Raw genomic sequence first — 13764 nt, forward strand, 5'->3', positions numbered from 1 at the left:
AGGTGCCCAGAGCGCCCTCCTGTGGTGCCACTTGCTACATACATTTACAGCTGTTTGGAGCGCTTGAAAGGACGATAGCAGAGTACGAGGAGGAATTAATTAGATGAATTATTAATATTCAATTCAAGACAAATTTGTTGAAAATCCGACCAGTTAAGCTTTTGAGACCCGAGAAAATAGAACATTTCTGTCTGGTCTTTATGAAGGGGGAAAAAAGGGCGATCTAAAACTCGATTTAACCAGACCACTGTTCTTTTAATAGTCATTTTAAAGATGTTTTTGCTGGTTTAGCTTGGAAAAATACATCAAAGATTATGTCGACACATTTGATCTCACTGAAGATCAGAGGGGTGGTCTGCGTCATCACCGACGTCATCGTCACTACGACAACACAAGTCTCGTCCAACGTTTTCCTAATAAACTTCTCGGACTGTTTGAAGCACATAAAAGTTTCGACACGGGGCTTCCAGACCTCCTGACAGAAAAGGCGACTACCGCAGTTAGGTTGACTGACTGGCTGGTACATTTCGTGCAGTCTCGGTGCACTTGGAAGCTTCTGCAGCTAGTTAGCTTATCGTAGCCTAGCTGAGTGCAGTTTGCTAGCTGCGAACAAAGAGAAGCGGAAGTGAGCGAAAAGTGTGTGAAAATGTGCAAAGTAGAAATGCTGAAGGCGTTGCTCAATCAACGACTCAGTGCGGCCGTCGACGAAATATTTGGAGTTTTTGCAAGAACGATAGCAGAGTACGAGGAGGAACTTTGTCGGACCAAAGAGGAGAACGAGAGACAACGTCAACTGCTGGACGCCGTTTTCAGGCCTCAAGCTGAATCACTTGGAGCAGGTTTGTTTAGTTTTCCTCTCGTTTGTGAAAGAAATGATGTTCACTATCATTATTTCTATCATGAAATCCACGTGAAGGCGAAGAGCCCCGGGCACTGAAGGAGGTCAGCGGAACGAACGTTCAGGCGATGCGATCTTAAGAGCAAATATAAGAAGCGCTAACAGGTGGTGAACGTCCAAGAGCAAACCAAATCTGATGGCTTCATAACTAACATTAAGCTACATTTACCACTCGGTGTTGCTATGTCAGTCTAATCTGCCCCGGCACCGATAATCAATCATGTAATCTAAAATAGACCCTGACGGAACTGTTGTACAATTTTGATTTCAAATTCATCCACCATGTCATCCTTTTCAGTCCTCCGATTCGTTGGTAAATGCAAATCTTGTCAATCCAACTTTGACTAAAATATAGAATGCCATCGCAAAGACTTAAAATGTCTTGATTTAATAATGCTACAAAACATGTTCTAATTAAGATACACAAAATGGAAATAGAATTGCAGTCATTAAAATGACAACCAGTAAATACAACTGTATTTAATCAGCACGAACACAAACCACATCTGCCATATCTTACCTTGAGTGAGCAAAGCCTGACATGACCGAACCATGTGCTTGTTTTCTTGTTTCCTGCAGATGCCAGTGAGGAAGACCTTCCCTCCGACCAGCAGAAGCGGAGCTTCAGGGTGGACCGGCAAGATCCAGAGGTCGTGCAAATTAAAGAGGAAGAAGAGGAGGCTGACATTAGCAAGTCGTCATTGACTGGTGTCCCTTTCAAGAGTGAGGACGATGGGCAGCAGTCACAGCTTCTTCACCATCAAAGTGAGAAGAACAGATGTCCGCGGGCTTCAAGCGGTTGCTCAAGTCAACGCGTGGCAACAGCAAATGACGGAGGAGAATCGCAGACAGCAGACAGCCTCCTATCGCCGCTATCAGATCATGACAGTAACACGTCACACTCTGAAGGCAACATGGCACGGCATACTAACAACACACCCTTCAAGTGCTCTCACTGTGACAAAACATTTGGTACCAAGTATACTTTGACCAGGCACATAAAAAGTCACACTGCTGGCAAAGAACACTGGAAATGCTCTCAATGTGGGAGAACTCTTGGCGACAGGAGGAATCTGAGAAGACACATGATGGTTCACACAGGAGAAAAGCCATTCATGTGCTCAATTTGCGGTAAAAGATTCTCTCAGAAGGCCAACTTGATAACGCACACAAGAACGCACACCGGTGAGAAACCGTTTTCCTGCTCACTGTGCAGCAAACGATTTGGTGATCGTTCTGCATTGATTCAGCACAAGAAAACACACGCTGGGGCCAAACATTTTGCCTGTTCGGTGTACAACCCAAGTTTCAATGTTCATTCAAATTTGGGACAACACATGAGAACACCCACAGGGAAGAAACCATCGGCTTAGTTTGCTCTCAAAGCTGCACTGAGAAAGATCTTTGACACATATCAGGTCAACCAAATAAACAGGGTACATGATCACACTTTTTATTAGTTTACCAAGCCTACGATAAAAGCTCAACCAGTAGATTACATATAAATATACTGTCTTAGTTGTGCCGCAAATGCTCATCATTGTCCTATGTGTGCTGTTGTCAAATGACTTTAAACCGCAGTGAAGTTTGTGTTCATAATGTTTTGAAAATGATGCTGATGTCTCAGTATCAGCTTCAAGTATGCTTTATGCAGCACACTGGTGTTTTTGTTTATTAAAACACAATAAAAATGGTGAAGCAAATTCATGGCAGTTTCATTCCTTTCTATTGGAATAAGTGCCTTTTTTAATTGTGTGTCTATGTTGCTAGTTGCTATACCATTTGTGGTACAAGACACATGCTCTAAAACATCGAGGCTCAAATTGTTAGCCAAGCTACATCTAATTTTGCAGAAATGTGTTGTATTGATTCGCGCGTTCGTAACTGTGGCACGCAATTTGTCCGGGTGGAGATGCCGTAGAAATAGTTTTGCACTTCCGGGAATAGCTTGTGTTACCAAACGCGCTTCGCAAATAATCTTCTATGTTTAATTAAGACTGAATGCACTGATGCATCGACACAGAACGTTACTTTAGTAAAGTAAAACGTCCTCAATCAGCTCCGCGTATCTGATTCATTTCTTCTGGTTGCATTTTTTAGGCTGCAAATCGCATAGGTTAGCTTAGCTCGCTAGCTGCAAGCAAAGCAACGCGTCGCTCAACGGAGTTCGCGTACGAGTGAAAAGTGTTGAGAGTGTCGAGTGAAAATGTGTAAAGTCGAAATGTTGAGAGCGATGTTGAATGCACGACTGAGTGCGGCCGTCGAAGAAATATTCGGAGTTCTCGCAAGAACGATCGCAGAATACGAAGAGGAACTCTGTCGGACCAAAGAGGAGAACGAGAGACAACGTCAGTTGCTTGACGCTGTTTTCAGGCCTCAAGGTGAACCACACAGACACAAAGCAGGTGCGTTCAACTTGTTAAAAGTTTTTTTTTTTTTTTACCTGTGGTTTACCTTGGTCCCATTCGAACAAGGTTGTGTAGTCTTTGTTTAAGTGCACTTTATGTGGTGTGGACGCTCTCCATCATTGCCACAACTACTATGAAAGTAATTGGGTGCAATAGAGGGGGACACCAGTAGGTGAATATGTAAATGTAGATTTCCAGGAGAGCTTTGTTTGACTTCAACACACAGCATTTGTTGTTTCTGCCCGGCAGATGTCAGTGAAGAAAGTCTACCTCTTGAACAGCAGGAGCGGAACCCCAAGGTGGAGCAGCAGGAGCCAGAGCCTCACCAGTATCAAGGGGAAGAGGAGGAGGCGGATCCCTTCCTCATTAAAGCGGATGAGGAGAGAGAGCCCCATCAATTGGTGGAGCTGCCATTTTCCCGTGTCATTGTGAAGCGTGAATATGACGAAGACAAAAGTCAGAGTGGGGCGGAGCCTCCAAGCAGCAGCTCGAGTCGACATGTGAAGACAGAAAGTGATGAAGACCACTGTGGAGCATCACAGGCAGTCAGCCGCATGGCTCCACTAGCACAAACTCACTCTCCTGAATCTGATGACTCGAAAGGTAATATGACATGCCACACTGGCAACACACACTGGAAATGTTCTCAATGTGACAAAACCTTTGTTACCAAGTATACTTTAAGAGTGCACATGATGATTCACTCTGGAGACAAACCATTCATGTGCTCGGTTTGTGGGAAACGATTCACTCAGAAGGCACACTTAACGACACACACCAGAATACACACTGGAGACAAGCCTTATTCTTGCTCCGCTTGCAACAAACGTTTCATCGATTATTCAGCAATGGTTAAACACACAAGGATACACACTGGGGAGAAACCTTTTGCATGTTCAGTCTGCAACTTACGTTTCAGTGATCGCTCCAATTTGAGTAAACACATGAGAAGACACACGGGAGAGAAACCTTTCGCCTGCTCACTCTGCGGCAAAAGATTCTCTATTAGGGGGCATTTAACGACACACACCAGAACACACACTGGAGAGAAACCTTTCACATGTACCATCTGCAATTTAAATTTTAGCGATCGATCGGGACTGGTTCGACACATGAGAACACATACCGGGGAGAAACGCTTCTCCTGCTCAATCTGTGGTAAACAATTTTCTCAAAGGGGTCCTTTCAGCAAACACATAGAAATACACTCTGATGAGAAACCATTCAGTTGCAATGTGTGACCAAAGATTCTGCCATCTTAACAAGTACAAGTTTCCTGCTGAGAAGAATGCTGATGCTTTGAATACATTGTGAAGAACCTTTAACCTTTGTCTTGTGAGCTTTAAATATGTATGCAATCTAAAATAAAAATCAAGTCTTCAACTGTTTTTTTTTTTTTGCGGGCTGTTGTGTTTAGCCAGAGAGTTCAACTGGGCTCAGCCAAGATGTAGCCTCAAAGCCTACACTTAAAAGTGAAGGAAATTGGAACGCAGCAGGGATGAAGAAACATTTGAAAGAAGGATAGCAGAGTATGAAAAGGCACTCTAGGAGAAGGAGCGACAACGTCAACTTCGACAACGTCAACTTCGCTCTCAACCAGACTCAAGTTGAAGTACAAGTACCAGGTTTGCCTCATCTCTTTCCCTTGCCTGTTTTTTTTTCCCCCCCTCCAAACAAGTCAGACAGGATTAGCAAAACTCACCTCATTAGGAATCATTTTTTACATCCACTGGGAATGACATGCTTAAATAAACACACAGATACAACTGTAATGAAACATTGTAAAAGCTTTTCTTCACAATCTCTTTTATTATGTGTAACAGCATGGCAGCAAAACAAATTAGTCATTAAAGCAAAAGTAGTCACTGTAAATATGTCAAAATAAGGTATAGAAGATTCTGTTAATGCTAATAATTCTTCACTTTTGAATGATATTGAGTGCTATTAGCGGTTGACCAAAACAGCCGTGTTTGTCAAGCTGATACTTATGCGAGAATTTCTTACCGCACACACTGCAACTATATACTTTCTCCCCAGTGTGTGTTCGCATGTGTCGAACCAGTTTTGAACGTTCACTGAAACTGTAGGCGCAAACAGAGCAGGGAAAGGGTTTCTCCCCGGTGTGTGACCTTGTATGTGTGCTCAGTTGTGCCTTCTGAACAAAGGTTTTACCACACACTGAGCAAGGAAAAGGTTTCTCCCCAGTGTGGGTCCTCATGTGTTTGATTAAATTATTCTTTTGTGTTACTTTAAGACCACACACTAAGCACGAAAAAGGTTTCTCACCAGTGTGTGTTCTTGTGTGTCTTCTTAAATGCCCCTTTGTAGAGAATTTATTTCCACAAACTGAGCAGGCAAAAGGCTTATCCCCTGTGTGTGTACGTGTGTGACTTATCAAACTTTTCTTGATTGAGAAGCTTTTACCACAAAGTGAACATGCAAAAGGTCTCTCCCCTGTGTGTGTTCTCATGTGAATTATTAAATTGGACTTTTGAGTTAGCGTAAGACCGCAAACTGAGCAAGCAAAGGGTTTCTCTCCGGTGTGTGTTTTTGTGTGTGTTTGCAAGTATCCTTTCTGACTAAATCTTTTACCACAAACTGAGCAGGCAAATGGCTTCTCCCCAGTGTGCGTTTTGGTGTGTGTTGATAGCTTTGTTTTATAAGAGAACGTTTTACCACAAAATGAGCAAGAAAAGGGTTTCTCTCCAGTGTGTGTTCTCATGTGAACTTTCAAAGCATACTTGGTACCAAAGGGTTTGTCACATTGAGGGCACTTCAAGCGTTTGGTGTCAGTGTAGCACGTCACATCACTTTTAGAGTGTTTTTCAATATCATCGTCACCACGATCATCATAAGTGTCTGAAGTTGTGTCACTGCTGTCCGATAGTGGAGCTAAGTGTCTGCGTGCCTGTAATCCTCCACAAGGGTCTCCATCATCCTCTTCTTCATCGCCTTCGATCTTCACAATGACGTAAGACAAAGGCAACCTGTCTTCAGCCCCTTCCTCCTCCTCCTCCTCCTCCTCCTCCTCTTTAATGCACAGATTCTCGGGCTCCTCTTTGACGGGGTGGCTCTTCACCTCAGGATGAAGACTTTCAATAGCATCTGCCAGAGACAAGAAAACAAACACAAATAGCACGGAAGAGCAAACTTGGTCGTATTGAGTGTAAATACAGTTATTCGTGCAAATAAAGGAAGATACGAAACAAGTTGCTATAATTTGAAGAGTAAGAAGGCAAAAACAAACCCGTTCTATGTAATACAAGCTGGGGCTTTTTGAAAACGGCGTCCAGTCGTTGACGTCTCTCGTTTGTGACTTTTGTTTCACAGAGTTCCTCTTCGTACTCTTCTTTTACGTTTTTTGTACACATTTTCACGCTATAATCACAACCCGTTTCACTTAAACGTGATCTCAGCTTCTGGCGTTGTGTTGCTAACAACGCGTCGCTTTGTTCACAGCTAGGAAGCTAGGCTAGGCTAGGCTAAGCTAAGATAGCTGCGGAAGCCTCAAAGTGCACCGAGACGAGTTTATCCGCAAACGAAGTCTTGAGACGTGACGTTGAAGCCCCACAATATGATGACGTGCTGTGACGGGGTCACGTGGCTGGAGTATGTTTATTATTAATTCGGGAAGCATTCGTCCGTACAGTCATCCTGGCCAGCGGCTGCAGAGCGCATTTCGAGACGTGAGTGGGGTGGACCTAAATGTTTGGCAGTAGGTGATAAAATAAGATAACAACTAATTTGGGTCATTAAAATAAGCCATTGGGGTTCGGGCTAGTTGTTTAAAAGCAGTTCCATGAGAGAGACCACTCCTAAATAAAGTTGTGACACGTTGTTTGTCCAAGCGAGTTGCCGTACATTTCGCGCCGTGTCGTTCTTGTTGGTCTTACAAAATTATTCTTCCCACTCTGACCGCATTGAAACCACGACACGGGCTTGGTTGATACCACTTTCCGGACTAAGACGTCATTCAAAGAAATCTTGGTGTTAGGACAAACGTGTTTATGCTAATTTAGCTTAGTTTTGTGGAGCTGGATGGCTGCGAACTTCGAACAAAGAGCATTTGCTATTTCCACATGCTCATAAACCTCGACACACGACTGCCCCCCAGAGAGTTTTAGTCAAGTAAATTGACCATTGTGATTGACTAAAACATTCCGGATAGATCCGTCTGCTGCGCGTTGAAACCTTTCAAGTCATTTTAGCCTAGCTTAGCTTACTTTGACTTGCTAGCTGCTAACAAAAAGACGGCAAATTAAGTAACAGATAGATCAAGTGTGTCTTGTGTTGCGGTATTCGTTGGGAAATGTGTGCGAGTCAGTCGTCAGAATATGTGGAAAAACTTTCTGGAACCAAAGAGGAGGACGAGCGACAACGCCAACAACTCCTGGGCGTTGTGTACAAGCAGCTTCGAGTTGTGTTACACAGAGCAGGTTCGTTCACTTTTTTACTCTTTTACTTTTTACTCTTAAATACTTCAATCTTTACCTTCATGCTGTGCATACAAGGCTCATTTTGAATGTGCATAACACTTTCTGAACTGTCCAATACGTCTGGTCAAAATCATCTTCACTTATCTGATTTGCCCAATAACCTTAAATAATAACCTAACCCGTATCAAAAATGATATCATGCAACATCAAAGTCACAACATCATATTTGAGTTGATCAAACCATGTGTGTTTGTCTGTTTGTGCCCTGCAGACATCAGTAAAAAACGTCTTCATTCTCAGCAACAGGATCCAGATTCCCCTCACGCTAAAGAGAAAGATGAGAAGGAAGAAGAACCTGCTTACTGTGAAGGGGAAGACGAGGAGGTCCATAGCACCAAGTTGCCATTCCCTTGTGTCATTGTGAAGATTGAAGGTGATGAGGAAGAGGGTGAAGGAGACAACCAAGCTGCTCCACAATCAGTTTGTGATGACATAACGTCACACCCAGCTGCCTCCAACAATGAACACTCCAAATGTGGTAGGACAAGCCACAAACAAGGCAGGAAAAAAACCAACAAGAAATGCTGGAAATGTTCTCAATGTGGGAATATATTTGGTTCAAAGTGGGGTCTGAAAGTACATTTCAGAATGCACACTGGGGAAAAAACTTTTGATTGCTCAGATTGTGGTAAAAGATTCCCTGCGCAGGCACATTTGGAAGCACACACAAGAACACACACTGGGGAGAAACCTTTTGCCTGCTTAGTGTGTGGTCAAAAATTCTCCAAAAAAGGCAACTTACAACGGCACACAAGAATACACACAGGTGAAAAACCTTTTGCCTGCTCTATTTGTGGTAAGAAATTTGCTGCCCGAGAAACTTTGGGAAAACACAAAAAAATACACACTGGCGAGAAAGCATTTGAATGCAGGGTGTGTGGTAAACAATTCCCAGCCCAGTCACATTTGGAAGCACATGCAAGAATACATACTGGGGCAAAAGCTTTTATCTGCTCAGTTTGTGGTAAAACATTCTCACAGAAGGGAAACTTAAAAAGCCACACAAGAATACACACTGGGGAGAAACCTTTTGTTTGCTCAATTTGCGATAAAAGATTTGCCAATAAGGAGCAATTGAGAAGACACACAAGAACACATAGTGGCGATAAGCCTTTTCCTTGCTCAGTTTGTGGGAAAAGATTCTCTACACGTGGTTATTTAAAAGCACACACAAGAACACACACTGGGGAGAAGCCTTTTGTTTGCTTAGTTTGTGGTAAAAAATTCACTTTTAGGTTATCTTTGATGGCACACAGAAGAACACACACAGGTGAGAAGCCCTTTGCCTGCTTAGTGTGTGGTAAAACATTCACTTTTAAGATAGCGTTGTTAACACACACAAGAAAACATACTAGGGAGAAATCTTATGCATGTTCAATTTGTGGTAAAAGATTTTTTGCAAAGAGAAATTTAGCAACACACATGAGAACGCACACTGGGGAGAAACCTTTTCTGTGCACGGTTTGTGGTAAAGGATTCTCTACGCAGGGAAATTTGAAAGCACACACAAGAACCCACACTGGGGAGAAACCTTTTGCCTGTTCAGTTTGTGGCCAAAGATTCATTCAGAAGGGAAACTTGAAAGTCCATGCAAGAACACACACTGGAGACAAACCTTTTGCCTGTCCAGGCTGTGATCAAACATTTTCTCAGAAGGGATACCTAAGCAAACACATGAGAATACACACAGGAGAGAAACCATTTGCCTGTTTAGTTTGTAGTAAAAGATTTTCTTGGAAGAATCAGGTAAAGAAACACCGGTGTGGTGGTACGAAGAGCAGCTGATGACCATGGAAGCTTCAAACAGACTCAATACAGTGGAGTGAAATGGAAACGTGTTAACAGTGATTTTGTTCTGATGTGATCCTGATGCAAAATAAAAGCCTTTTCACTTTCAGTTGAAGCTTTGACCATTATTTTTCCCTAATGAAGTGGCCTGTTATTAGGTACACCTGAAAATGGCGGTGTACCTAATGGAGTGTCCAAGTGACATCACAGATCAAGCAGCCAATCAGAAAGTGGGGGTGAGGGCGGGTGTGGCACTTTTCACTTTCAGTTAAGCTTTGACCATGACATTTCCCTAAATGTACCTAATGGAGTGTCCGGGTGATTCCCTCGTTAAGTGCACCTGCGGGAAAAGTTTTAGCTCCTTTTGAACGTGAAAGAAGCTAAAAGTTTTCACGCAGGTGCGCTTAACGAGGGTCACTTGGAAAACATGTTGGAACGCGGCCCCGAGGACTAGAGCTTGACACCTGTGACCTTTGACCATGATATTTCCCTAATAAAGTGGCCTGTTATTTGGTACACTTGAAAATGGCGGTGTACCTAATGGAGTGTCCGTGTGATTCCCTCGTTAAGTGCAGGTGCGTGAAAACTTTTAGCTCCTTTTGAACGTGAAAGTGGCTAAAAGTTTTCACGCACCTGCGCTTAACGAGGGTCACTTGGAAAACATGTTGGAACGCGGCCCCGAGGACTGGAGCTTGACACCTGTGACCTTTGACCATGATATTTCCCTAATAAAGTGGCCTGTTATTTGGTACACTTGAAAATGGCGGTGTACCTAATGGAGTGTCCGTGTGATTCCCTCGTTAAGTGCAGGTGCGTGAAAACTTTTAGCTCCTTTTGGACGTGAATGTGGCTAAAAGTTTTCACGCACCTGCGCTTAACGAGGGTCACTTGGAAAACATGTTGGAACGCGGCCCCGAGGACTGGAGCTTGACACCTGTGACCTTTGACCATGATATTTCCCTAATAAAGTGGCCTGTTATTTGGTACACTTGAAAATGGCGGTGTACCTAATGGAGTGTCCGTGTGATTCCCTCGTTAAGTGCAGGTGCGTGAAAACTTTTAGCTCCTTTTGGACGTGAAAGTGGCTAAAACTTTTCACGCACCTGCGCTTAACGAGGGTCACTTGGAAAACATGTTGGAACGCGGCCCCGAGGACTGGAGCTTGACACCTGTGACCCTTGACCATGATATTTCCCTAATAAAGTGGCCTTTTATTAGGTACACTTGAAAATGGCGGTGTACTTAATGGAGTGTCCAAGTGACGTCACAGATCAAGCAGCCAATCAGGAGGTGGGGGTGAGGGCGGGTGTGGCACTTTTCACTTTCAGTTAAGCTTTGACCATGATTTTTCCCTAATGAAGTGGCCTGTTATTAGGTACACCTCATGGACACTATATTACTATTGAGTGAACTGATTCTAAAGATTTAGTTCACTTAAAAGAACTGGAATGCACATCACTAAAATGGACAACGAACGCTTTGCCGTTGTTGTTCTTTTTTCACACGCTTCAACGTCCGTTTTAATGTCATTACATTCTAGTGCATTACTGCCCCCCTCAGGCGAGAACTTGTACATATACACACTTCTGGTATACAAGTGAACACACAAAGACATCTTATCACAAAGAATCTTTTTTTTGTTTTGTTTTTACTAATTATCTGAAGCCTTACATATCATACAGACACACATGCATTGCAGTGAAATCGTTAAGATCAAGAATGAAGTGTATTCAAGGAGAAAAAGGCATACTTAACATTCCACAGGCATTATAGGTTAAAATAAAAAATCCAATAAAAATACAAAGAAAAAACAAGAAGACAATTTCTTTGAAGCAAATCTTTCATCATACATGTGGAGTATTTCATGTCTTCTCCAATGGAGAACATCCTGTTTCTTGTTCATGTCAGTATGTATATCACCACCATCTTCACTCTTCCATGGCAACTTAGTGATATCGGCTCTTTGTCTCCTTTAACATTGCTTTCAATCTCCTTTTATTCTGTCATGTGAGGATGAACCGAGAACCAATTACCCCCCTGTGTGTGTTCTTATATGTATTCCCAATTGCACCTTCTGAATGAACCTTTTACCACAAATGAAGCATGAAAAAGGTTTCTCTCCAGTGTGTGTTCTTGTATGCCTAATTAAACGTCCCTTGACAGAGAATCTTTTACCACAAATTGAGCAGGGAAAAGGTTTTTCTCCAGTGTGTGTTCTCGTGTGTCTTGTCAAACATCCCTTCTCAGCAAATCTTTTACCACATATTGAACAAACAAAGGCTTTTTCCCCAGTGTGTGTTCTTGTGTGAGTTCTTAAATTTCCATTTCTGGAGAACCTTTTACCACAAACTGAACAAACAAAAGGTTTCTCCTCAGTGTGCGTTCTTATGTGTGTTCTTAAATGCGTCTTCAGTAAGAATCTTTTACCACAAACTGAGCAGGGAAATGGTTTCTCACCTGTGTGTATTCTTGTGTGCCTTATCAAACTTCCCTTTATATAGAAGCTTTTACCACAAACTGAGCAGGCAAAAGGTTTCTCCCCAGTGTGTGTTCTTGTGTGTGTTTTTAACTGTCCCAGTCTGGGGAAACTTTTCCCACAAGCTGAGCAGCCATAGGGTTTCTCTCCAGTGTGTGTTCTTGTGTGTGTTCTTAAATATCCCTTTACAGAGAAGCTTTTACCGCATATTGAGCAGGCAAACGGCTTTTCACCAGTGTGTGTTCGCATGTGTACTTTCAAATTATACTTGGCATCAAAGGCTTTCCCACACTGTGAACATTTCCAGCGTTTCTTGTGAGATGTCTTGTCAGATTTGGAGTGTTCATCATCGTCAGTGTCAGTAGAGTGTGTGGTAATGCCGTCGCTATCTGACAGTGGAGCTAAGGGGCTGCCTGCTTGTGATTTTCCACGGCGGTCTCCATCACCTTCTGTTGTCACATATTGACTTGAGCTGCAGCTTGAATGCTCCGCCCCTCTCTTCTCTTTACCTTTACTGGGATGGGGCTGTGACTTGTGACCTTGCTCTTCATCATCTTCACACTTCACGATGACAACACTCAATGGAAACTTGTTGATATCTGCCTCCTGCTCTTCATCTTTAATGTGGAGGATTTGTGGTTCCTCACGCTCTTCAGTGTGGAAGGTCGCTGGCTCCTGCTGCTCAGGATGAAGACGTTTCTCATTGATGTCTGCATGACACAAAAAGAAACACACGCGCTCAGTAAAGTCAGTCTTTGCTTTGCCAAGTTTCGTATTGTGACCTTGACGTCGATGATTGTAGATTATTTCTTTTTGACGATGTTTATTAGTTATTTGAACACAGCCATTTTCATTACTCAACAATTTATTTATTACTCAGTGCTTTATTTATCACTCCACACTTTGGTTATTGCTCATGCGCTATATTCTCTTTTGTACTATTTTTGCACAAGATACCTTAAGGGGTAACCTCAAGGGATAAATAAAGTCTAGAACTGATAGGTAAAAGGTGTGACCTGGGAAAGAAAAGCAAGGAGGCTTGAACAGCTAAGTAACCGCTTGGCCGCTGTATGGCGTTTACACCAGTAGATGGCGCAAGCACACTAAACATGGTCCTTGACTGGACTCGAGGGGCAATTTGAAATCGAAAATTGTCGCAAATCTTCTCAATGTGGTCTTGTCTTGTGATGCAATTTATTTGAGACTATATGATTAAAACATTCGACTTGAAAGCGCCAGAGTCTTAAAGACAAACGGTTGCAAAAAAGGAATCATTCTTGGAAAAGAAAGCAGTGACAAAACAAGTAGCAGGACATGTACAAACCTGCTGTGTGCAACGCAACGCGAGGCTGCTTGCAACCAGCGTCCAGTCGTTGTCGCCCCTTCTTCTCTTTAGTTTGACGAAGTTCATCCACAAAATCCTTTTTCAAACGTTTTGCACACATTGTCGCGCGACTCTCCCAACGCCGATCTCTGGCTTTGTTTTAAAGCTAGCAAGCTAAGCCAAGACAGTTTCGACGTGCTCCGACACGCATTTGGCCTGGCACGAAGATGTAATGAATGATAGTTTACGACAACAGATACGTAATATGGCAAGGCATTAGTACGCACGGGACTAATTGGAGAAGGATTATTCGCTGAAGCACGTCTGTTTTGGCTACGGCTACGCTAACCTAAAGTAGCACTGGATACTACGTA

At 42.9% G+C, this 13764-nt stretch overlaps 5 protein-coding genes across 7 annotated transcripts; 3 read left to right on the forward strand and 2 right to left on the reverse strand.

The window, feature by feature from the left end:
- The first annotated feature begins 345 nt into the window (after window positions 1-345).
- Window positions 346-2601, forward strand: LOC125967006 (zinc finger protein OZF). The gene is made up of 2 exons (XM_049717664.2): window positions 346-839; window positions 1478-2601. The coding sequence occupies exons 1-2, from the start codon at window positions 647-649 to the stop codon at window positions 2269-2271; spliced, it is 987 nt and encodes a 328-aa protein (XP_049573621.1). The 5' UTR covers window positions 346-646; the 3' UTR covers window positions 2272-2601.
- Window positions 2602-2801: 200 nt separating this feature from the next.
- LOC125966997 (gastrula zinc finger protein XlCGF57.1) lies at window positions 2802-4689 on the forward strand. Its single transcript, XM_049717650.2, has 2 exons — window positions 2802-3303; window positions 3556-4689. The coding sequence occupies exons 1-2, from the start codon at window positions 3105-3107 to the stop codon at window positions 4545-4547; spliced, it is 1191 nt and encodes a 396-aa protein (XP_049573607.1). The 5' UTR covers window positions 2802-3104; the 3' UTR covers window positions 4548-4689.
- On the forward strand, window positions 3760-9699 carry LOC125966974 (oocyte zinc finger protein XlCOF6). Of its 3 annotated transcripts, none has more exons than XM_049717602.1 (3): window positions 3760-3909; window positions 4724-4931; window positions 8014-9699. In XM_049717602.1, exons 2-3 carry the CDS (start codon window positions 4838-4840, stop codon window positions 9585-9587), a joined length of 1668 nt encoding a protein of 555 aa, XP_049573559.1. In that variant the 5' UTR covers window positions 3760-3909; window positions 4724-4837; the 3' UTR covers window positions 9588-9699. The 3 variants fall into 3 exon arrangements, with proteins under 3 accessions (XP_049573559.1, XP_049573561.1, XP_049573558.1); XM_049717604.1 differs by having other exon boundaries at window positions 3769-3909; window positions 4728-4931; XM_049717601.2 differs by lacking the exons at window positions 3760-3909; window positions 4724-4931 and adding an exon at window positions 7599-7742.
- Window positions 5096-6698, reverse strand: LOC125966991 (zinc finger protein OZF). The gene is made up of 2 exons (XM_049717642.1): window positions 6554-6698; window positions 5096-6411 (listed from the first exon to the last, which is right to left on the reverse strand). The coding sequence occupies exons 1-2, from the start codon at window positions 6675-6677 to the stop codon at window positions 5225-5227; spliced, it is 1311 nt and encodes a 436-aa protein (XP_049573599.1). The 5' UTR covers window positions 6678-6698; the 3' UTR covers window positions 5096-5224.
- Window positions 9700-11206: 1507 nt separating the features above from the next.
- On the reverse strand, window positions 11207-13764 carry LOC125966993 (gastrula zinc finger protein XlCGF57.1). Its single transcript, XM_049717646.1, has 2 exons — window positions 13391-13764; window positions 11207-12776 (listed from the first exon to the last, which is right to left on the reverse strand). The coding sequence occupies exons 1-2, from the start codon at window positions 13509-13511 to the stop codon at window positions 11620-11622; spliced, it is 1278 nt and encodes a 425-aa protein (XP_049573603.1). The 5' UTR covers window positions 13512-13764; the 3' UTR covers window positions 11207-11619.

This window comes from Syngnathus scovelli, chromosome 4 (genome assembly GCF_024217435.2).
Source record: "Syngnathus scovelli strain Florida chromosome 4, RoL_Ssco_1.2, whole genome shotgun sequence".
Taxonomy (NCBI): domain Eukaryota; kingdom Metazoa; phylum Chordata; class Actinopteri; order Syngnathiformes; family Syngnathidae; genus Syngnathus; species Syngnathus scovelli.